At 45.7% G+C, this 24761-nt stretch overlaps 1 protein-coding gene across 3 annotated transcripts in view; it reads left to right on the top strand.

Moving 5' to 3' along the window:
- Positions 1-24761, top strand: part of LOC119774273 (serine/threonine-protein kinase N1-like) — a 53090-nt gene that overhangs the window by 22771 nt on the left and 5558 nt on the right. For 2 of the 3 annotated variants that reach the window (XM_038271706.1, XM_038271708.1), the window contains exons 1-15: positions 2606-2761; positions 3373-3567; positions 7727-7838; positions 9061-9209; positions 9505-9625; positions 13620-13765; positions 14499-14712; positions 17704-17898; positions 22488-22597; positions 22687-22830; positions 22908-22983; positions 23896-24031; positions 24171-24297; positions 24480-24553; positions 24639-24711. In XM_038271706.1, the coding sequence (XP_038127634.1) occupies positions 2720-2761; positions 3373-3567; positions 7727-7838; positions 9061-9209; positions 9505-9625; positions 13620-13765; positions 14499-14712; positions 17704-17898; positions 22488-22597; positions 22687-22830; positions 22908-22983; positions 23896-24031; positions 24171-24297; positions 24480-24553; positions 24639-24711 (1914 nt within the window). In that variant the 5' untranslated portion in view covers positions 2606-2719. Of the gene's footprint in view, positions 1-2605; positions 2762-3372; positions 3568-7726; positions 7839-9060; positions 9210-9504; positions 9626-13619; positions 13766-14498; positions 14713-17703; positions 17899-22487; positions 22598-22686; positions 22831-22907; positions 22984-23895; positions 24032-24170; positions 24298-24479; positions 24554-24638; positions 24712-24761 lie in introns of those variants that run through there. The other variant, XM_038271707.1, reaches the window with a different exon arrangement.

Genomic DNA, 24761 nt, shown 5'->3' with positions numbered 1-24761 from the left:
ACCCCGTCTCTCACACGAGACAGCTGGAGATAGACACCAGCACCCCCGCAACACCACTTAGGATTAAGCGTGTCAGAAAATGGATGGATGGATGAAAGATGGATGGATGAAAGATGGATGGATGGATGGATGAATGAAAGATGGCTGCCTCAGGGTCCTTTTTTCCTGAATTTCCGCAGACGTTAAATCACAGGAAACAGTGTTGTCATAGTTTCTGCTGTTGGTCTGAAGCCCTAAAGGGAAATGAGTCACTCTAAGCGGAAAAAATGACCAACCAAAACAATTCCAGGTATAATTAGTCCATCTTTATCTGCTGCTGCGTCACCAGAACATAAACGTTTTCTCTGAAGTCGCTTTATGGTCAAGAAGCCGAATCGTTGGCTTAAATAGAGACGGAGGCGTCTCTCTGGTGGACCTCCAGTAATGACCTCTGCTGGTTGTAGATGTGTAGAAAGTGCTGGAGAGAAGCGTCTCATTTGTTTCAGTAGTCTTTGAATGTAATTAGGGTCGTTTTATTTTACCCTTAGAATAAATAAACACAATAAAAGAGATAATGGTAAATCTATCTTTTAGGCTCTAGTGGCTTTTATTTTTGTTATTTTTGATAATATGGAGACAGGAAAGTTTGTTAGAAGAGACATTCGGCAAAAGGTCAGGAAGGGACTCATAGGGTTTCCCCTAGTGGCTGAAATGTGGTATAACACCCGGTCAGCAGGTTTTGAGGAACAAATTCTCCACACCACAGTGTAACAGACATACGGATCCCCCCCCCCCCCCGTCTCTAAAATCAGGTAGGGTTACGGTAGTTTGAGACAAAGAATTATTGAGATTTATTGTAAAACTATTAAACATAATTAAAACAGTTAGATTAAAATACGCTGATGAAGATTCTCAGTCATCCAGGTTTAGAGTCCAAAACAGTAAAAATAAATTCCTCTGGACTTTGTTTCCAAGTTTGAAGACTTTTCTCTTCCATCCAGGAAGATTTTTCAGTTCAAAATGTCAGAAATAGCGTTTAGTTCCAGGTTTTAGAGTCTCTGAAAAACTCAAGAGGATTTTCTGCCAACACAAAATTCCAGAACATTTCCAACCAAACAGACCCAAACCCCCAGATTCCTCCATCAGCGCTCCGCTCACGAAGGGAATCAATGAGAGCTGTTCCATGTCCATCTATGTTAAAGGAAAATTCCGGTTTTTAACACTTTTAGCCCATTTTCTGTAGTGTCCAGGATGAAATCGAATGATCGACACCAAAATTTTGACGATTGGTCCTGTCTCTGCTTTTTGGCTCATTTAGAATCCCCCCCTGGCTGCTTTAGAATGGCTTCCATAGTGCATGTCCGATAATGTCCTTAAAACAACCTTAAACGTTCTTTTTTTAAAATATGCTACTCACCGGGTCGTCAGCGCTGTTCAATGACGTTCCAAAAAAAGTTTCGTGAAGAAAAAACGTTCCTGTAGTGTTTTATTTAGCATTTTGTAAATCCCATTGAGTTCTGTTGGAATAGTCAATATTCCGCTGCCACCGGAAACGGAAATGGGGCCTGTTTACACAGTTGTAGTCTTTTCGCTTCACTCTGCGTACTCCGACGTCGAGGTGCTAACGTCTCTGCCCTACAATGCAGCGATAGAGTTGATTCCTTCCTGTTATCATCTTAATCCTCATCGCCATGCAGGGGGACCAAGACATCTGGCCCTAAAGACTCCCCTTTCAGAGGCATAGACCAGTATCTGGTAACCAGGCCAACAATGACCTAAACGACCCCATTAGTACTGGTTAGCCTGTTATTTTGGTTCTATTTGCATGTTTTCTATAAAGCCTGGATCTCAACACTAGTCCAGACATTTTGAAAAGAGGAGGAAGCTTCCTGGATGGAAGAGAAACATCTTCAAACTTAGAAAACAAGGTCCAGAGGATTGTTGTTGATTGATGAGTTAGATTAGAACATTCAGTCAGATAATCTGTTGAAATGAGAAGCTGTTTAAACGTTGCAGGCAGCAGATCCAGTAGATGTGACTGCGCCTGTATGCCGATGATCATCTGTTTTATGTCCAATAATCTACTGTATCTCTAAACCAATATTGTTCATCTGGCAGTTTAATCTGAACTCTGAAGGGTAAAGGAAGCCATATTGATGGCTATCCCCCCCCCACAGCTGCTCATTTACAGATTTTATCTCCGTTTCTTCTTCTTTCTATAGGAGAAGCGGAAGCGCTTGAGGTTTAGAGAGGAAATGAGCGCTCCAAGAAGCAACGTTAGCGCGTCCCAGTATTACTGCCTGGTTTTGGTCCAGTGCTCAGAAACCTCATCCTGCCTGTTTCTGATCATATCAGCGGCTGAAGCGAGAGCAGAGGAAAAAGTTTGAACATAAACATCTGAATAAGACTTCTTCCATCCGGGCCTGAGGTCCTAATGACGGGGATGATTCCTAACGGGGAGGGGGCCGGCGGGCGTTTTCTGGGTGTCTGTATCGGACTCTGACAGCAGCAGAACCTGCAGAGGAAACAGGAAAGGCCTGAGCAGCGTGGTGTTGGGACGGATATCCTCTTTTGGAGGCGTTCCCCCCCCCCCTCTTCTCTCTCTCTCTTTATCTCTTCCTATTGTGTCGCCCGTCCAGCAGCACATTCTGCTCCTGGTCGGGCTTTAGCTGCTCGCTCGCCGTTGGAATAGACCCGGATTAGTGTCTCTCTGTCGGCCTAGAGTCGGATCTGAGTGGCGATGTGTTGGCATGGGGACGAGGAGGATGAGGACAGCTCCGAGGTCAGTTTGGTTTCTGCTCCTCTCCGTTTCCATGGACTGACTTGGACTCGTTCTGGAGTCTGATCGTGTCTCAGTGTCTCGTTGAGTCTGTATTTAACTTTTAGGAGATATTTGAAGGTTTGCTTCTGCAGAGCGTAAGGGAAGCGTGTTTTACTGAGGAAACCAGGATAAGAAACACATCAGAGACCCAATGAGGGGAAAATGATCGACAGCCAGACCGCTTGGTCCGTTGTTTGTTTCTTTTGACCTAAAAGCAGCATAATTAATACATTTCTTTACATTCACTGCTTTTAAACGGCTTCTTTCTGATCTTCTTGGCTTCAGCAGATCTTTTTACTGTTTTCTCATCTGTTTCCTTTCTGAGGCCTGGAATATTTACCTAACTGGCCTTTTCCTCTTCGCCCCATCACTATCTCCCTCTTTCCTCCCATTACAGCCCTATCTGGCTCACCATCCCCCCCCCCCCTCGCTCTCAGCTCCACACATTAACAGGTCAGAAGGATTAATGTGGAGTTAATCAACATTATCGTTGCTTCTATCGCCTTTCTTTTTTTACAGCCACGGTTTCCTCTGTCCTCCATTTTTCTTATTTCCTCGTCTTTCTGTTCCAGAGTGATCCGGACGGGCTTTCTGTTCTGGAGCAGCTCGGTTTGGACCAGAACTCCGACTTCTCAGACTCCAGCGTTCAGCAGCTCCTGGACGAGCACCGGGAGAAGATCCGCAGGGAGATCCGGAAGGAGCTGAAGATCAAGGAAGGCGCTGAGAATTTACGCAGAGCCACGACCGACAAGAGGAACGCTCAGCAGGTGAGGGCGGCGTCCTGGGTTCGATACGATCATCCATCAACAAAAACCACCGGCTGTCTGGAAGATGATTTAAGGCGCGGATGACGCCATTTTGATTTCATGGAATTCTGCATTAAAATCAAGCAGCAGGACAAACCAGCTGGTTCTGAGTTATTATGATTCAAACAGGCTAATGCCCGCTGGTAAAAACCGTCTCCATGGTGACGACAGCGGGAGAACACTGTAGGAGCTAGCTTAGTATGCTATAATGGAGATGATTGTTCCAGAACATCCAGTCTGGAACTGGTTTCTGTGGTTGAACCATCAACAAGCTCAGGAGAGGGTAGTGATGCTGAGGGACATGGAGGCGGAGCCATCCAGAGCGGACCTCTGGGTGATGCTAATCTGACCGCAGCGCCGCTAACACAAACGCAAACCCACGGCGGGGAAACATGGCTGCTGCTCCTCTGGAACAGATGGAAGCAGTTATTATTTAATAAATATAAATGAGGATAAAATACTTTTAAATAACTAGATTTTCAAAAATGCTTCCTCCATGACGTTATAAGAACATATCTACTATATTCTTAAAGGTGCAGCAGCTCCATGGGTCCTTCAGCTGTATTATTTCCATGGCGTCAGGCGGCGGCGGCGGTGCTACAGTAGCTTCCTGTAATCATCTGGAGCAGCAGCCATCTTTGCTCTGAGCTCCACATCAGCCTCCGGCTTCCTTCTCAACATCTTTAATGTTTCTGTTGCCTCAGCATCATCTGTGGAGCTGGAATAACAATCCGTCCAAGTCTGCTTCAAACAGCGGCCATTGTTCTCTCTCTGGCCTGGGGGGGCGCTGTAGGTACAGCTGCTGGGAGCGACTTTTCCAGTGAGACGCAGTGGAGCGTCCCGCCCTGAAAGCAGCTCAGGATCATTAGGAAACTTAACGATCCACCCGGAACGCCGTCCTGATGGCGGCTGAAGCTAAAAGCTGCGCCACGATATTACGGCTGTATCTGGATTAGGGCTGCAACCAAAGATTATTTTGCTAATCGATTAATCTGTAGATCATGTTTTCAATGAATCGATTAATAATCGGAAGCCAAAGTTTCCTTAAAGATGTTTTACTAAATGAAACTCAAACTTTTCCACTTGAGGAGTTCTGGATTATAGAGCAGATTAACAGATGAAAACCAGATCTGTTTTAGAATCTCTATACTCCATTTAACTATTAAATGATATCTATATTAGTTGAGGATTATCTCAATAATCTCATTAATCCAACGAATTATTTCAGCTCTAATGTGAATCCATGAAACTTCAGCTGCTGTCCGTCATAAACCTCTGTTCCATTTTTCCGTGGTTCTCCTGAATGCATCACCCTGCTTTCTCCGTCAGTCGCTCGGCGGCGCTACAGTCCCCCGAACGGCAAAAACTATTTAATGCAGGCGCATTGAAATTATTGCATTAATCACTATTGCTATTAATTAACTAATGTTAATTGCTATTGTCATGTTATCAACACTTTCTAATATTTAACACAAAGCAGGAATGATGATGATGATTGATGGGAAATAATAGAATAATGAGGTCAGTAGATTTCCTCATTATTTTCTATTTTTTCTAAAATATTCAGATTGTTGTGAATAAATAGTGATTTTAGAGTAAAGGAAAGAGCAGCTTAGAGCAGTGTGAACAGCACTATATTAATACCATCAGCTTGGTTTTAGTAATATTAGAACTAAAACTAAACAATTAATGTGATTAATTCAGATTAACTGATTGTTGAGATAATAATTTAGTAATCAGTGAATCTTTAAATTAAGTTTTGAGACTTTAAAGCAGAGGTCAAGGGTTAGCGGATCCAGACCAAACCTGATTTAAAACATTTATAAATTACTGCATGTCGTCCGATGACAGTGTCTAATTTCACTTGCTCCTCTTCTCCTGTTAATACGGTAAAGCCCTGGGGAGCGTCCGGCTCCAGGCTGCACGTGATCCAAATGAGCCAATGAGCTGTCAGTCTGGGTTGCTGCTGCTGCTACTTTTAGACACAGCAGGCAAACCTGTGGCAAGCCGGGCGATGGGAAAGAAGGAGAAGACCATGAGAAAAAGAGAGCAGAGAAAGTGTGGACTGCTGGAAGAACTGCGGTGAACTGGTGAAAGAAAAGTGAAATGGCGTGCTCAAAGATGACCCTGCACATTTAGAGGATGTTTGGCTCAACCTGCTGCTGTGAAGCAGGATTCTCCACCATGAACAGAATCAACAATAAATCTGGATCCAGGCTCAAAATGAGCTCCTTGATATGTGCTTGAGAATGGCTTAGTCTCCGGTTAAACCCAGGTTTAAAGCCTTGCAGGGCAGCCTAAAGCCCACTGCCAACATTAAGACAGAAAAAAGAAAGAAAATAACAAACCGTCAGTTCAGGGGTTTGAGAAAATATGGGAATCAGGAAATTATCTATAAACCAAACTGAACGATTGTTGTTCTCTACTTTAAAAAACACTTTAGATTTTAAAATGGACAAATTTTCTATTTTTTATGTAAAAATTAAATGTATAACATGGAGGCATAAAAACCTGATTTTATTTCAGTGTTAAATTCAGTTTAAACTAACAGATCATAATTCAAAATGTCTGTAGACCTTAATGGTTGATGATTATCTTTATTGGGACCCCGATGGTTTTAAATTTGTGGTCCCTGGTCTAGAACATAAGAGCAACCTATATAGAATAGAATAGAATAGAATAGAATAGAATATAATAGAATTTAACTTTATTGTCATTCCACTGTCACCAGTACAGAGCAACGAAATGAATTCTCTGCCTTTAGCCCCTCCCCTTGAGGAGCAGTGGGGGGTTTAGGGTCTTGCTCAGGGACCCAGAGTGGCAGTCTGTGGGAGTGGGGCTCAAACTCACAACCTCAGGATCTAATCTCTATGCCGTAACCAGTAGGCTGCCACTCCCAACTTCCCTTATTCCATAAAATAGATAAACTAATAAAGTAGGATATATTTTGGTTGCATTAACATTTCAGTTGTAATAATTTCCCGTTCCTGCGATCCGTAAAGCAGAATATTTTTCTCCTGCTTTAGCGAAGCTTTAGAGGCAGCCAATAGGAGCAGGTCGGCTCACCTCAGGCCTCCAGGTGGAAGGAACGGCTGCAGCCGGAGGCCATGATCTCCTGAAAACGATCAATTAAAGCTTACATTTTATTGGGAATTCAACAGGAAGTCAGCGAGGGATGTAGATCTCAGGCTGTGGGTCTGTAGACGCTGAAGGAGCGTCTGTCCAACTGGAGAAACTGCAGACGATGTTTAAAGCAACGTTAGCTTAGGAATGAAATCCCAGGATTTGAACATCATCATTTGAACAATCTAATCTGTGTGGCACAACGGCTAAACTCCAGGACATCGTCTTCCACCCGGCTGACGGCCAGGATCTCACCGAGCAACCAGTGGTGACTTTGGAGCAGCTGCAGAGATGCACAGCTCTGGTGGGAGCAATCCGATCGGACCCAGAAAACACTGATAGAGTCTCCAACGGTCCTCAGATCCTATGAAAATCAGTGTCTAGGATTGAACTTAATGCTTTTCTACATAAATTCATTAGACTTTAGATCTTTTCATTTAGAATATGGAGGTTTTTATTCTTCCGGTGAAGTAAGGTTTGTCTTCTAGGCTTGTAGGTAACATCTAGTACGTTTCTCTACCTGCCAGAAAAACAAGCAGAGTCTTCAGGTTCAGCAAAAACAGAAATAAAGGGACCGTGAATCTAGACATGGTGTCATCAGTCTAGGATCATCCTAAACTTAAACCTCTGCTTAAGATCTGAGACTGAAGCCTAACCCAGAGCTCCAGGACTCTGAGGTAAAGAAAATGCTAGAAGGGTCTCATTAAAGTCCAGCTTTTTAATCAAACTCTGTGGGTTCAAGTTTAAGGCTGGATTATTTTTCTAATCCGTGTTCTCATATTCTGAATTATTCTGTCATCCTATTGGCTAATAGATTTTTTTTTTATGTGGGGTCAGAGGTCAAATTCAGGATTAATGAGGAGCAGGAGCGCTTTTAGCTAAATCTGTTGGATTTAAAGAGAGGAGAGTGAAGTCGTCTGCAGAATGAAACCTTCCTCTGGTTCTGCAGGTAGATTTGCTCATGCTGGGGGGGGGGTTTATTTTCTGCTCCTTCTAGGTGGAGAGTCAGCTGCGCACCTCCAACCGGAGGCTGGAGGCGCTGCACGCTCAGCTGCAGGAGCTGGACGCTCACATCGTGGTGAAGGGAGGCGAGGAGAGTAAAGGTTCAGGTACCGCTGCTTATTATCTCACATTTTAACATCTTTAAGGTTAAAATTAACTTTTCAAGATTCAAATTCCAGATTTGCTTTCAGAGGAGATCAGAACATTTTTATTTTGTTTTCAAGTACGTCCGGATGGGGCGGGGGTTGGGCTTCTAACGCCGCTGCTCTAACCCGGTTAAATCTACCCAGGGCAACCAGTCCCACAGCATCATAGACCCTCCGCTTTGCTTCACACTGGGCATGAAGTGCTCCTTGGTTTCAAAGCTACGACGGAGGATTAGGGCCAGTTTAGACTTTTTAAAATGTTTTATCTTGAGAATAAAGTCATGATACAACAACCCGTTTCAGACAGAAAGCTTGGAGCTCCGCCCAGCAGATGATGTCAGACCAGCTCCACCAATCAGCAACCAGAGTCCACTTTGACATCCTGCCCAGTTTGATGCTGCTGCTAAAAGATTTCCTGATTGGTCAAAGCGATGCTAAAGTAGAACTTCCCATGATGCTCCACATTCCTCATTTTAGGGAAGAAAGGGCTTCTGGGAAGAGTTGTTATAAAATAAAACTTGTTTCTTGAAATATTATGACTTTATTCTCTTAAATTTACGACTTTATTTTCGTAATTTAATGACTTTATTTTCCAAATAGAAGAAAAATCCGCCTGCCCCTAATACTCAGTGGAACAAAGCAAACCCAGGATGAGAGCAAACTAGAGCATGAAGACTTTAGGAAAGTCCACATGTTTCTATCTGTGCTGTTAGGAGACAAACGTCCAATAAAGTCTCTAACTAGTTCCTTTAGACTCTGAAAGTAAAGCTTGGATGTTTCTAGACTTAGAAGTTCCTACAGGCTGCAAAGCTGCAAGCAAAGCATTTTTGTTCTCCAAGTTTTCTTCGTTTAAATAATAGAAATGATAAAAAGAAGCGTTTCTGTTTCCCATAAGCAGCGACTCTGACCTCCAGAGGAAACCTTTTCTTTTAGATGCACTGAATTTTTGTTCCTTTGTTCTTTTTTTTATATTAAATGTATTTTCATTGAAAACCTGATTTGATCCGATCCGCTGCAGCAGCGGATCATTTTCCGATGTTAAAAGCTGCTGTTGTTCCTGAAGTGGAATATTATTAGATGCTGCATGAAATTCCCAGTGGAGTCGTTTTCCTTTAGTCCACACCGTGTGAAACTCCATCCTGTTGCTTTTTATATCCTGTCCAACCTTCCCGTCTTTCCACAGATGAGTGTCCTCGGTCTCCAGGGGCCGAGAGCCGAACTTCAGCCCACAAGGAGCGCATCGCCGCCCTGGAGAGGCAGCTCAACATCGAGCTGAAGGTCAAACAGGGGGTGGAGAATATGATCCCCATCTACGCCAATGGATCCACCAAGGTAGAGGAGTCCCCCCCCCCCGCACTCTGGAGGACAGAGGACGTCCCGGCCGTCCCCTGCAGGCTGAGCTCCGTACGGAGGAGGGTTAGGGCCACTGAAAAACTAAAACATCTCTTCCTTCATGGTGTCCATCTACATAAAGATTCAAAATTCTGAGAAAAAGTCAGAATTCTGAAATAATAATTAAAAATGAGTCGTTTTTTATTTTTCAGTGTCCCTGATCCTCTTCCGTAGCTCCAACAGTCTGCTGACTGACAGAAACCGTCTCAGCCTCTGACCTGTTTCTGTTTGACAGGATAAGAAGATGCTGCAGACGGCCCAGCAGATGCTGCAGGACAGCAAGACCAAAATCGACATCATCCGAATGCAGATCCGGAAAGCTGTGCAGGCGACGGCGCAAACGGAGGACACGCAGGGTGGGTCTGAAACGCCACTCCTAGTTCTGCTCTTCATCAGTGGGATTAAACATCAAACCAACTCACAACGCCATGGTAGACCCACGCTGGCTCTGTGGCTTTGACTCTTCAGCAATCCCTCACACTGCAGTATGCGGTGACAGTGGAGAGGAAAAGCTCCCTGTTAACAGGAAGAGGCCTCCAGCAGAACCAGGCTCCGCGTGAGCGGCCATGTGACGTCATGAGCGTCCATGTTGAATGATCAAACCTAGCAAACGTTTAAGATGCGTTTTCTGGCTAATCTGAAGCAACAAAAAGCATCTTGTTAAGTCTGAGCGAGAGCTGAAAGAAAGAGCAGGAGAGAGCTGCAGTTCTGAGTGTTGGCCACCGGGGGCAGTAAACTCTGTAAAGTAAGGCCCAGCAGCAGAGATTGCTGATTATTCCAACGTTTGTTTTTATTTTTTTAAATCTGGATTTCTTTCCAAACTCGTTATGATGCAACACCTCCGAACTGGACCAGTGTGTGATAGCATTAGCTGCTAACGGTTAGCATCATTCATTTCACAGCGTGACCTTTAACCCTTTATGGGGCGTCGGTGAAAATCTACATTTCAAGCCAATAGTTTTCTTGGAATCTAGGAAAAAACCTTATTACTTTTATAACATTCAGAAAATCTGGATATTTGATGGTAAAAAATTTATGTAATAACAAGAAATGGCAACTTACTGGAATATATTAATAAAAATAACAAAACTGCTTCTATAAGAAATTGATGAAAAAACCTCTGAGAGCAAAAGAAACAAATTTTATTTGGTCCAAAATAACCTTAGAGGCATCAATGATGATACTGACAGGTTTTAGTTTATAAACCTAAATATAATTGTTAACTTTTTAACTTTTTTCTTGACTTAACTTTTTTTAGTAACTAACTATTTTAGTTTCCAGTCTGTAATCTATTTGCAGCCATGTAGCAGGACCTATGCTGAATGGATGGATGTAGATCTAGTGCTTCTAGACCTCACTGAGGGGGGGGGTCCATTTGTATGGAGATGCAATGGGTCATAAACTTGTCCTATAAAGGGTTAACTGAAGGTCACCTGACATTGGAAATAAGTTCAGTCATTTTAACGATGACTCTATTGTGCAAAAATCAATCAATCAATCAATCAATCAATCAATTAACCAATCAATCAATTAATCAATCAATCAATTAATCAATCAATCAATCCGGTTCAGGAGGAAAAGGAGCAAAGCCTTGATTTTAGGGACAGTATCCCCCTTTGGGGCCACCTCCTCTGACTGAGGGAGGTGATTTTGGCCAGAGGGAGGGTTCCTTTCAGGCATCAGGACAGACGACTGCGTGGCCTTTTAGGGGCATGCTTTGTTCATCCATGTCCCTCCTGTGGGAAACCTGAATGAAGACTTTCCTGCATCATGACAGGAACAGTGGAGCAAAGCGTCTTCCTTCAGGACTGATGTCTAAAACTCCACCAACAGTCTGATTAATCAGTGCTGCGCCCAAAAAAATAAAATAAAAAAGGAAAATAAAGTTTTCCACTTGTTGCTGCAGTTAATCTTTACAGTTTTATACTGGATGAACTCAGTGAGACGTTCTCTGCTCCGAACACAGATTGAATTAAACTAAATCTAACCTGAACGTAAACACAGACTCTGGTGTTTAGAAGTCCTGTTTAGAGTTAATCTCATGTGTAGGGGAGGGATTATTTTATGATTGTGAGCTGATCTATCTCTATAGTTCTGCTGCTATAGGCTTAGACTGCTGGAGGACATAGGGACCCCTTTTCCATCATTCTGCTTCATTCTATCTCTATTCTCCCACTCTGCAGAATCTGTTAGTTCAATCTCTAACGTTCTGCTCTCTCTGCTTTTTCTCATAGTAGCTTCATCTGGTCTGTTCCTGTTTGGCTGTGACTCCATCCTGGAGAGAAATATCAGCTGTGCTGCTGCCATCAACACCTTTGTTTCTAGATGTTGGAGCTTGGCCTGTTTTCCAGTGTAGTCCTGTTTCTCTGGCTGTGACTAACTGGATGTGCTCTCTTCATCCTCTGACATGGGAGCTGGCTCGGAGCCCGTCTGCCTGGCTGTGTGTTTCCTGGACGGGGCCGCCTGTGGAGCTGGTTGACAGTTGCCTTTTGTATCTATGCTTCTTTTTCTATGTCTGCTTCTGTCTCCTTGAACCCCAGTGGGCCTCAGCAGATGGCCGCTCACACTGAGCCTGGTTCTGCTGGAGGTTTCTTCCTGTTCAAAGGGAGTTTTTCCTCTCCACTGTCGCTACAAGCATGCTTAGTGTGAGGGATTGCTGAAGAGTCAATGAGTCGATGCAATCAGCTGGTTTTCCTTAGATAGAAAACTTTGAATCAATCTGACTGGATGATCTGGTGAACTGGAAAGTGACCTGAGATGACATGATGTGAATCGGAGCTATAGAAATAAACTGAATAGAACTGAATTGGTCCATCATCCCCACAGTAAATCACGGTAGAGTCTCACTGCTGTGTTTATTCAGAGCTTCTCTGTGTTGATCTATAAACAGGATCTACGCTGGTGGAGGGAAACAATAGAACAGCTTGAGGGGTGTGAATACTTTTCCAGGGCGCTGTGTTCTGAGCAGCGAGGGGAACCGGAGCAGCGTCCCCTACTGACCTCCATCTTTGAACCTGAGATCAGAGAAAGTTTTAGCGCCCCCAGTGGAGAGTGAGAAGCAGCCTGTGTCACGCTTATTTACACCATCCTGGGTCTGTTCAGTCTCCAGGCACCGCGCCCCGTGGAAAGGTCGTCCCGCGGGTCTGGGCTCCAGCTCCTTATTAGGAGATGAAAGCGTTCACTCCCCCATTTTTCTTTTTTCAAAGGGTTTCAGCTTTTAAAGCTTTTATTTTAAAATATCACATTAGAATCTTAGGAATAAATAAGAGGTTTTCTAAAGGATTCTTCTGGTAGAAGTTACTACCTGCTGACAGGAAGCAGCCGGTTCAGCTCCGCCTCAACGTTTCCACTGGACTTTTAGAACATAGATGTTCAGTTGTAGATATTCCACACTTGATGTGATTTCATTTTTCCTGTGTGGCCCAGACCATCATGCCCAGGGGGGCCGCCAGGAATCAGCCTAAACAAACGGCTTCATTAATGACGCCATTCCCCTCCGACTCTGAGGATTAACTCTGATGTTTATCCAGCAGATCTTATTTTAATCAACAAGTTAATAATCTGTCGTTAATCTGAACTATTCAGGTAAAAACTTCTGAAATAATGTCTCCTGCTATCAGACGCTTTCTCTCCTCTTTCTCTTCCTTTTTCAAACCCAGACTTTTGGACGCTGCATTTTTCAGCCACAAACGTTTTTACTGTCCTGCTGCTTATTTACACTTTTTCTAGTTGATTTGTTTCTTTCGTTCTATTTAAGTTAAATGACGGCGAATGGCGAATGGCCCTGGAATGAGCGACCTGCCGGCGACAGACGGGGAAACCTGATCCGATGCAGGAGCTGAGGACTAAACCATTTCAGGGAGGCGGGGGTCAATATATCCCTGCTTTGTTTCACTGTTTACTGCTGAACAATGAGGACATGAGGACATGGTGACGGAGACGACGGATCCAGATCATTCAGTTAGATTTAAAAAAAAGTTTATTTCTGTTTAAGTAAACCAGCTGATCCCATCCAGTCACTGACTCTGCAGGATTGGCTCCTCCTGAATGAGGCGGCAGCAGAGGAGCCACCGGGTCACCTCCATGACCTCCTGCTGAACCTGGAGAGTCCCATCTGCACCGATTACTCTGCAGATTCAGGGGGAGGAGCCTAACCCATAGAGATGACCTCATAGCTCCACACCTTCCTCCTCTGAGCAACAGTTCATCTGATTATTGATCAGAGAGTCCAGCTGTGAAATGCTTAATGTGGGCGGTTACCGCTCCTCTGGGCGCCATGATGTCGTTACTGTCTGAAGATTAAACACAAAGCAGCCCAATCCTTTGCTAACGGTGTGTTTGGCCATGCAGGAAACCATGACCTCTGTGGGGTGGAGCTGCGCATCGAAGAGCTGCGGCATCACTACAGGGTGGAACACGCCGTCGCCGAGGGCGCCAAGAACGTCCTCCGGCTCCTCGGGGCTAACAAGGTTCAGGACAAGAAGGCTCTGTCTGAGGTGAGAGCTGCTGATCCTCCAATCGGCTTTAAAGGGAAAGTCCGGTCAGCGAGGAACAATCAGTGGATCCTTATTTATACCTAAAACTAACATGTTGGCGAGGATTTAATGGATTTAGAGTTAATCAGTAAAAAAAAAAAAATCATTTTCATTGTGATCACTGAGTCTGGGAGCGGCCATCTTTGCCCAAATATAGTAGCCCCTCCCTCCTGCCATCTTCCAGCAGTGACGTCACGGTGCGGTAAGCCTAGCGCCATTCTCCCCGCTTTCCAAGCTAAATCAATGGGAACTACTAGACACATCTGCAATCAACAACAATTATTGAAGATTTCCAGAGGACTTCACCATTGAAATTCACCAGAGCTATAGTGAAACTGACTTGGATAATAGCGCGTTGTGACAAACACCAGATACAGCACTGGGACTTGATCAACAGCCGATACCGCACCGTGACGTCACTAACCAGTAGGTGGCAGTAGTGTTCTTTGACATACATGGATGCCTCCAGTAAAGCACATTCACATGAAAATTACTCTGAATTAAAAACACTGATCATTTATTGAACAGGATGGAATCATTTCAGATTTAAAGAACTTTCAGAAGTTTGGATTCTGAATATGAGCGACTTTTCCTTTAATGGATCCAGACCTGCCTTGTTTCATTGCAGCTGCTCATTTAGATCATTTGTGGTTTGATTGACACCTGAGCCTAAAGGCTGATTGGCTGATTTCAGGCCCAGTCCCGCCTCAGCGAGGCGTCTCAGCGGCTGGACCTTCTCAGGGACTCTTTGGACCAGCGGCTGGCAGAGCTGCCAGAGGACCATCCCAAGGCCAGCGTCATTAAGGAGGAGCTGGTTCTGGCTTCCTCACCGGCCTTCAGCTCGCGTCACGGCGCCCCCTACCTGCAGAACCAGTACAGCACCCTGAACAAGCCGTCTCCTCTCACTGGTAGGTCACCTTTTAAAGCTTTCATATATTACAAAGTTAATATTTTATTACATGGTTCAGAACAGAAACAGATCCGACTGATGTGGGATTCTAAAGGCAGATATCGATACTGGGGGCTTAAAAGAATAGATATATATCAGCTAGAATATGAAAAACAACTGAACAATTACAGGATATCCCCTGTCCAACTATAGTCCAACTGAAATTCTCTTAAAAACTCAAAATATGATTCAAAAGAAAGAAACAGAAAATAGAACTATAGTAAACAGATCACTTTCGCCGTCCACCTCCATGCTAACGCTAGCAGCTAGCAGGGGGAGGGGCGGTGTAGGAACCAAACACTGTTCTCTGTTTGTTGTTGTTTTTAAACCAAAGTTTATTTTTGCAGATTGTTTTTAAACTCATGTCTGAACTTCATCAGCCTTTCACTCTGGATAAATTGCATTTATTAGTTTTTGGTGATTCATGCAGATTTAGGCTGTACGCTCTTTCACCTGTACGCTCTGCCACCTGTACGCTCTGTCGCCTGTACGCTCTGTCGCCTGTACGCTCTGTCGCCTGTACGCTCTGTCATCTGTACGCTCTGTCACCTGTACGCTCTGTCACCTGTACGCTCTGTCACCTGTACGCTCTGTCGCCTGTACGCTCTGTCACCTGTACGCTCTGTCACCTGTACGCTCTGTCACCTGTACGCTCTGTCACCTGTACGCTCTGTCACCTGTACGCTCTGTCACCTGTACGCTCTGTCACCTGTACGCTCTGTCACCTGTACGCTCTGTCGCCTGTACGCTCTGTCACCTGTACGCTCTGTCGCCTGTACGCTCTGTCGCCTGTACGCTGTCACCTGTACGCTCTGTCACCTGTACGCTCTGTCACCTGTACGCTCTGTCACCTGTACGCTCTGTCACCTGTACGCTCTGTCACCTGTACGCTCTTTCACCTGTACGCTCTGTCACCTGTACGCTCTATCACCTGTACGCTCTTTCACCTGTACGCTCTGTCACCTGTACGCTCTTTCACCTGTACGCTCTGTCGTCTGTACCCTCTGTCGCCTGTACGCTCTGCCGCCTGTACGCTCTGTCGCCTGTACGCTCTGTCACCTGTACGCTCTGTCACCTGTACCCTCTGTCGCCTGTACGCTCTGCCGCCTGTACGCTCTGCCGCCTGTACGCTCTGCCGCCTGTACGCTCTGTCGCCTGTACGCTCTGTCACCTGTACGCTCTGTCACCTGTACCCTCTGTCGCCTGTACGCTCTGTCGCCTGTACGCTCTGTCACCTGTACGCTCTGTCGCCTGTACCCTCTGTCGCCTGTACCCTCTGTCGCCTGTACGCTCTGCCGCCTGTACGCTCTGTCACCTGTACGCTCTGTCGCCTGTACCCTCTGTCGCCTGTACGCTCTGCCGCCTGTACGCTCTGCCGCCTGTACGCTCTTTCACCTGTACGCTCTGTCATCTGTACGCTCTGTCGCCTGTACCCTCTGTCGCCTGTACGCTCTTTCACCTGTACGCTCTGCCGCCTGTATGCTCTGCCGCCTGTACCCTCTGTCGCCTGTACGCTCTGCCGCCTGTACCCTCTGTCGCCTGTACGCTCTGCCGCCTGTACGCTCTGTCACCTGTACGCTCTGTCATCTGTACGCTCTGTCGCCTGTACCCTCTGTCGCCTGTACGCTCTGTCACCTGTACGCTCTGTCATCTGTACGCTCTGTCGCCTGTACCCTCTGTCACCTGTACGCTCTGTCGCCTGTACGCTCTGCCGCCTGTACGCTCTGCCGCCTGTACGCTCTGCCGCCTGTACGCTCTGCCGCCTGTACGCTCTGTCACCTGTACGCTCTGTCACCTGTACGCTCTGTCGCCTGTACCCTTTGTCACCTGTACGCTCTGTCACCTGTACGCTCTGTCGCCTGTACGCTCTGTCACCTGTACGCTCTGTCGCCTGTACGCTCTGCCGCCTGTACGCTCTGCCGCCTGTACGCTCTGCCGCCTGTACGCTCTTTCACCTGTATGCTCTGTCGCCTGTACCCTCTGTCGCCTGTACGCTCTGCCGCCTGTACGCTCTGCCGCCTGTACGCTCTGTCGCCTGTACGCTCTTTCACCTGTACGCTCTGTCACCTGTACGCTCTGTCACCTGTACGCTCTGTCACCTGTACGCTCTGTCGCCTGTACGCTCTGCCGCCTGTACGCTCTTTCACCTGTACGCTCTGTCGCCTGTACCCTCTGTCGCCTGTACGCTCTGCCGCCTGTACGCTCTGTCACCTGTACGCTCTGTCATCTGTACGCTCTGTCGCCTGTACCCTCTGTCGCCTGTACGCTCTGTCACCTGTACGCTCTGTCACCTGTACGCTCTGTCGCCTGTACGCTCTGTCACCTGTACGCTCTGTCGCCTGTACGCTTTGCCGCCTGTACGCTCTGCCGCCTGTACGCTCTGCCGCCTGTACGCTCTTTCACCTGTACGCTCTGTCGCCTGTACCCTCTGTCGCCTGTACGCTCTGCCGCCTGTACGCTCTGTCACCTGTACGCTCTTTCACCTGTACGCTCTGTCACCTGTACGCTCTTTCACCTGTACGCTCTGTCATCTGTACGCTCTTTCACCTGTACGCTCTGTCGCCTGTACCCTCTGTCGCCTGTACGCTCTGCCGCCTGTACGCTCTGCCGCCTGTACGCTCTTTCACCTGTACGCTGTGTCCCCTGTACGCTCTGTCACCTGTACGCTCTGCCGCCTGTACGCTCTGTCGCCTGTACGCTCTTTCACCTGTACCCTCTGTTGCCTGTACGCTCTGTCACCTGTACGCTCTGTCATCTGTACGCTCTTTCACCTGTACACTCTGTCGCCTGTACCCTCTGTCGCCTGTACGCTCTGCCGCCTGTACGCTCTGCCGCCTGTACGCTCTGTCGCCTGTACGCTCTTTCACCTGTACCCTCTGTTGCCTGTACGCTCTGTCACCTGTACGCTCTGTCATCTGTACGCTCTTTCACCTGTACACTCTGTCACCAGGCACCCTGCAGGTGCAGCTGCTGGGCTGCGTGGGTCTGCTGGAGACGGTCCCGGGTCGCAGCAAAGGTTCGTCCGTCACGCTGCCGTGCTACAGCCCTGGAGACACCAAGTCCTTCATGAGGGGAAGCAAAGGGCTGTACGGACGCAGCGGCTCCGTCAGCGGGAAGACGCCCAGCAAGGTGGAGGAGCTCTCCTGTAAGGCGCTGCATGAGTCACTGGCCAGGATAGACCCTTAATGCTAGATCCTTAATGCTAGATCCTTAATGCTAGATCCTTAATGCTAGACCCTTAATGCTAGATCCTTAATGCTAGATCCTTAATACTAGACCCTTAATGCCAGACCCTTAATGCTAGATCCTTAATACTAGACCCTTAATGCCAGACCCTTAATGCTAGATCCTTAATGCTAGATCCTTAATGCTAGACCCTTAATGCTAGACCCTTAATGCTAGATCCTTAATGCTAGACCCTTAATGCTAGACCCTTAATGCTAGACCCTTAATGCTAGACCCTTAATGCTAGACCCTTAATGCTAGATCCTTAATGCTAGACCCTTAATGCTAGACCCTTAATGCTAGACCCTTAATGCTAGATCCTTAATGCTAGACCCTTAATGCTAGACCCTTAATGCTAGATCCTTAATGCTAGACCCTTAATGCTAGACCCTTAATGCTAGACCCTTAATGCCAGACCCTTAATGCTAGATCCTTAATACTAGACCCTTAATGCTAGACCCTTAATCCTAGACCCTTAATGCTAGACCCTTAATGCTAGATCCTTAATGCTAGACCCTTAATACTAGACCCTTAATGCTAGATCCTTAATGCTAGACCCTTAATACTAGACCCTTAATGCCAGACCCTTAATGCTAGACCCTTAATGCTAGACCCTTAATACTAGACCCTTAATGCTAGACCCTTAATGCTAGACCCTTAATACTAGACCCTTAATACTAGACCCTTAATGCTAGACCCTTAATGCTAGACCCTTAATGCTAGACCCTTAATGCTAGATCCTTAATGCTAGACCCTTAATGCTAGACCCTTAATGCTAGACCCTTAATGCTAGATCCTTAATACTAGACCCTTAATGCCAGACCCTTAATGCTAGACCCTTAATGCTAGATCCTTAATGCTAGACCCTTAATGCTAGACCCTTAATGCTAGATCCTTAATACTAGACCCTTAATGCCAGACCCTTAATGCTAGACCCTTAATGCTAGACCCTTAATACTAGACCCTTAATACTAGATCCTTAATACTAGACCCTTAATGCTAGACCCTTAATACTAGACCCTTAATACTAGATCCTTAATACTAGACCCTTAATGCCAGACCCTTAATGCTAGACCCTTAATGCTAGACCCTTAATGCTAGATCCTTAATGCTAGACCCTTAATGCTAGACCCTTAATGCTAGATCCTTAATACTAGACCCTTAATGCCAGACCCTTAATGCTAGACCCTTAATGCTAGATCCTTAATACTAGACCCTTAATGCCAGACCCTTAATGCCAGACCCTTAATGCTAGACCCTTAATGCCAGATCCTTAATGCTAGACCCTTAATGCTAGACCCTTAATGCTAGATCCTTAATGCTAGATCCTTAATGCTAGACCCTTAATGCTAGACCCTTAATGCTAGATCCTTAATACTAGACCCTTAATGCCAGACCCTTAATGCTAGACCCTTAATGCTAGATCCTTAATACTAGACCCTTAATGCCAGACCCTTAATGCCAGACCCTTAATACTAGACCCTTAATGCTAGACCCTTAATACTAGACCCTTAATACTAGATCCTTAATACTAGACCCTTAATGCTAGACCCTTAATACTAGACCCTTAATACTAGATCCTTAATACTAGACCCTTAATGCCAGACCCTTAATGCTAGATCCTTAATGCTAGACCCTTAATACTAGATCCTTAATACTAGACCCTTAATGCCAGACCCTTAATGCTAGATCCTTAATACTAGACCCTTAATACTAGATCCTTAATACTAGACCCTTAATGCCAGACCCTTAATGCTAGACCCTTAATGCTAGACCCTTAATGCTAGACCCTTAATGCTAGATCCTTAATGCTAGACCCTTAATGCTAGACCCTTAATGCTAGATCCTTAATGCTAGATCCTTAATACTAGACCCTTAATGCCAGACCCTTAATGCCAGACCCTTAATACTAGACCCTTAATGCTAGACCCTTAATACTAGACCCTTAATACTAGATCCTTAATACTAGACCCTTAATGCTAGACCCTTAATACTAGACCCTTAATACTAGATCCTTAATACTAGACCCTTAATGCCAGACCCTTAATGCTAGACCCTTAATGCTAGACCCTTAATGCTAGATCCTTAATGCTAGACCCTTAATGCTAGACCCTTAATGCTAGATCCTTAATACTAGACCCTTAATGCCAGACCCTTAATGCTAGACCCTTAATGCTAGACCCTTAATGCTAGACCCTTAATGCTAGATCCTTAATACTAGACCCTTAATGCCAGACCCTTAATGCTAGACCCTTAATGCTAGATCCTTAATACTAGACCCTTAATGCCAGATCCTTAATGCTAGACCCTTAATGCTAGACCCTTAATGCTAGATCCTTAATGCTAGACCCTTAATGCTAGATCCTTAATGCTAGACCCTTAATGCTAGACCCTTAATGCTAGACCCTTAATGCTAGATCCTTAATGCTAGACCCTTAATGCTAGACCCTTAATGCTAGATCCTTAATGCTAGACCCTTAATGCTAGACCCTTAATGCTAGACCCTTAATGCCAGACCCTTAATGCTAGATCCTTAATACTAGACCCTTAATGCTAGACCCTTAATGCTAGACCCTTAATGCTAGATCCTTAATGCTAGACCCTTAATGCTAGACCCTTAATGCTAGACCCTTAATGCTAGACCCTTAATGCTAGATCCTTAATACTAGACCCTTAATGCCAGACCCTTAATGCTAGACCCTTAATGCTAGATCCTTAATGCTAGACCCTTAATGCTAGACCCTTAATGCTAGATCCTTAATACTAGACCCTTAATGCCAGACCCTTAATGCCAGACCCTTAATGCTAGATCCTTAATGCTAGACCCTTAATGCTAGACCCTTAATGCTAGATCCTTAATGCTAGACCCTTAATGCTAGACCCTTAATGCTAGATCTTTAATGCTAGACCCTTAATGCTAGATCCTTAATGCTAGACCCTTAATGCTAGACCCTTAATGCTAGATCCTTAATGCTAGACCCTTAATGCTAGACCCTTAATGCTAGATCCTTATTGCTAGACCCTTAATGCTAGATCCTTAATGCTAGATCCTTAATGCTAGACCCTTAATGCTAGACCCTTAATGCTAGATCCTAAATACTAGACCTTTAATGCTAGACCCTTAATGCTAGATCCTTAATGCTAGACCCTTAATGCTAGACCCTTAATGCTAGATCCTTAATGCTAGACCCTTAATGCTAGACCCTTAATGCTAGATCCTTAATGCTAGACCCTTAATGCTAGACCCTTAATGCTAGACCCTTAATGCTAGACCCTTAATGCTAGATCCTAAATACTAGACCCTTAATGCTAGACCCTTAATGCTAGACCCTTAATGCCAGACCCTTAATGCCAGACCCTTAATGCTAGACCCTTAATGCCAGACCCTTAATGCTAGATCCTTAATGCTAGACCCTTAATGCTAGACCCTTAATGCTAGACCCTTAATGCCAGACCCTTAATGCTAGATCCTTAATGCTAGACCCTTAATGCTAGACCCTTAATGCTAGATCCTAAATACTAGATCTTTGATGCTAGATCCTAAATGCTAGACCCTTAATGCTAGACCCTTAATGCTAGATCCTAAATGCTAGACCCTTAATACTAGACCCTTGATGCCAGACCCTTAATGCTAGATCCTAAATACTAGACCCTTAATGCTAGACCCTTAATACTAGATCCTTGATGCTAGATCCTAAATGCTAGACCCTTAATGCTAGATCCTTAATGCTAGACCCTTAATGCTAGATCCTTAATGCTAGACCCTTAATGCTAGACCCTTAATGCTAGATCCTTAATGCTAGATCCTAAATGCTAGACCCTTAATGCTAGACCCTTAATGCTAGATCCTAAATGCTAGACCCTTAATGCTAGACCCTTAATGCTAGATCCTAAATGCTAGACCCTTAATACTAGACCCTTAATGCTAGACCCTTAATGCTAGACCCTTAATGCTAGATCCTAAATGCTAGACCCTTAATACTAGACCCTTAATGCTAGACCCTTAATGCTAGACCCTTAATGCTAGATCCTTAATGCTAGATCCTTAATGCTAGATCCTTAATGCTAGATCCTTAATGCTAGACCCTTAATACTAGACCCTTAATGCTAGATCCTTAATACTAGACCCTTAATGCTAGACCCTTAATGCTAGACCCTTGATGCTAGATCCTTAATGCTAGATCCTTAATGCTAGCTCCTTAATGCTAGACCCTTAATGCTAGATCCTTAATGCTAGATCCTTAATGCTAGATATGCAACAAATGTTTGGCAGTCTGTGAATTCCTGCTAATGTTAATAATTAATAGACTTTTAGGATAGAAATGCAGCAGCAGTCTGTTTAACCAGGAGGCAGTGGTTCACAGAAACACCAAAGAAATCAAAAGATGTTGATTAAAGCTTCAGAAAAGACTTCCTGACTTTTATTTCAACAAAGTCAGATTAAAAGACTAGAATCAGCAGATCTATCTGCAGTTCTGTGCTACAGGAAGTCATGTCTGCTGCTTTTAGCTGAGGTTAGCGCCGTGCTGAAGCTGGATAACACGGTGGTGGGACAGACGGCTTGGAGGACGGTGGGAGAGCAGGCCTGGGACCAGACCTTCACTGTGGAGCTGGAACGGGTTAGTATACCCCCCCCCCCCCCCCCCCCCCCCCCCCCCCAGAGTAAATGCATCGTAAAAAACGAAGGAAACGACCGTGTGTGTTTCAGTCCAGAGAGCTGGAGATCGCGGTTTACTGGAAGGATTATCGCTCGCTGTGCGCCCTGAAGTACCTGAAGCTGGAGGAGTTCCTGGACAACCAGAAGCACCGAGTCCAGGTGGAGCTGGAGCCTCAGGGCCTGCTGCTGGCTGAGGTACACCTGGATGAACCTTTATCACAACATCCTGTGCTTCTCCAACGAGCTGACGCAAACACCTGGGCTGTTTCCAGGTGACCTTCTTCAACCCGGTCATCGAGAGAGTCCCTCGCCTCCAGAGACAGAAGAAAGTCTTCTCAAAGCAGCACGGTGGGAAAGAGACACACTTCTGTTTATGTTTGGCTCCCTCTAGTGGTGAATCAGTTAATGCTCGGGGTTTTCCCGCCTCTAAAAAGCATAAAAACCATACCAGCCCAGCAAACCTGCTCACCATAGATCTGCTAGCATTGCTATCAACAGCTTAGCGACACAGTCATCCTTCTAGCTGCTGACGGCCTCATGGTGGGAACAGCTCCTCGTTTCACTAAAAGAAGTTTAGCAAATCCTGCTTAGAACCGTCCAACATTTTGAAATCTGTCTTCAGTAAAATGCTTTGAGCAAATGAACATCTGAGCATCAAACTTTGCAGGAATCTTCAGGTGGACTAAAATAATCCATGCCTGTCGAGTCTTTGGATCCTTGGGAAGACTGAAAATGTTCCTCTTCCTCCGGTCAGCCTGGAACGCTGCATTTCCTCCCGTGGTTCATCTTCAATAGAGAAACTTCCTGCTCTGTAATTCTGTAGCAGTAAACCCACCTGTAGGCTGAACAGCTAAACTGCTGTCTGCCATCTTCCTCTATTCATGTTCCTGGGCCGTGACCCAGTGGGCTGGGATGGATGTTAATTTCTGGGTGTTATAAAAGTCCAGACCAGAACCAAATAAGGCAACATCCCTGAGTTTACGTCACTCTGAGCTTCGTTTGGATTCACTGTTTTATGGTGGAAGTTTAGAATAGTGAGATTTGCAGAGAAAGGAGGAGTTGATGGAGTTTAAATGTCCCTTTCACCCCCTGAACCTTCGTTATTCATCTATGATGATGGTCACGCATTCTGTGACCCATTAAGGTCGACCTCAGTAACCTTTAAAGGGGCGGTGCTTTTTAAAACGCGCTGTAATGACTTTCAAAGATTCAAAGCGTATAAAGATGCGAAGCTCAGACTCTCCATGCTTGGTCCTCCAGGGAAGGCGTTCCTTCGGGCGCGCCAGATGAACGTGGACATCGGGACGTGGGTGCGGCTGCTCCGGAACGCCATCCCCACGGTGAACAACTCTGGAACCTACAGTCCCAACGCTCACAGCCTGAGTCTGGGCCCCGGGTGAGAGCCGCCACCGCCCAAACGCCTTCCCTCCATCCTCTATCCTGTCTCTCCCGGTGACCGGGCGTGTCTAAATGCTCCTGTTGTGTTTTGTCTGTCCGTCGCCGTGGCAACGTCTCTGTTCGTGTCAAACTTTCAGGGAGATCTCAGTGGAGAAACTGAGTCTGGACAACGAGTCTCCGATCAGAGGAGACTACCGGAGAGAGACGGACACTGTGACTCCACTGAGGCAGATAGAGAGGGAGGACAGTCGGGATGTGGGGGAGGTGTGTCATCAGGGATCATTTTAACTTTTATTCTCATTTAAAAGGAAGAAATATTCATTTGAAATGTCAGAATAAGATGGACGCATATTTTAAGGTCAGAGAAAGCAGCACAGATGTTTTCCTCCCAGCCTCGTCTTCCTCACCCTGTTTCCTCATGTCTGCCTCCTACCGTTCTCTGAAAGGACCCCCCAGCGGACATCGAGTCCCTCTCTCCTCTGGTCCCCGAGTCCCCTGTCCGAACCCCGTCCGCCGGCAGGTACAGACACGGCGTGGGCAGCTTCTATGCTGTTAGTTCTATGGTGTTTTTAAAATGGTCTGTTGATGGTTCCTGTTGTCCTCAGGCAAAGGAAAGGACCGCTGTCCCTGCAGGACTTCAGGCTGATTGCTGTGTTGGGGAGGGGCCACTTTGGGAAGGTAAACCTGGGTTTCTGGTTCTTCCTGCTTCAAATAAATCACATCATAAA

The sequence above is a fragment of the Cyprinodon tularosa genome, unplaced genomic scaffold, assembly GCF_016077235.1.
Source record: "Cyprinodon tularosa strain WSP-4 unplaced genomic scaffold, ASM1607723v1 ctg807, whole genome shotgun sequence".
Classification (NCBI taxonomy): Eukaryota; Metazoa; Chordata; class Actinopteri; order Cyprinodontiformes; family Cyprinodontidae; genus Cyprinodon; species Cyprinodon tularosa.
Note: the sequence above shows the minus strand (reverse complement) of the source record. Positions and strands in the feature narration are given on the sequence as shown.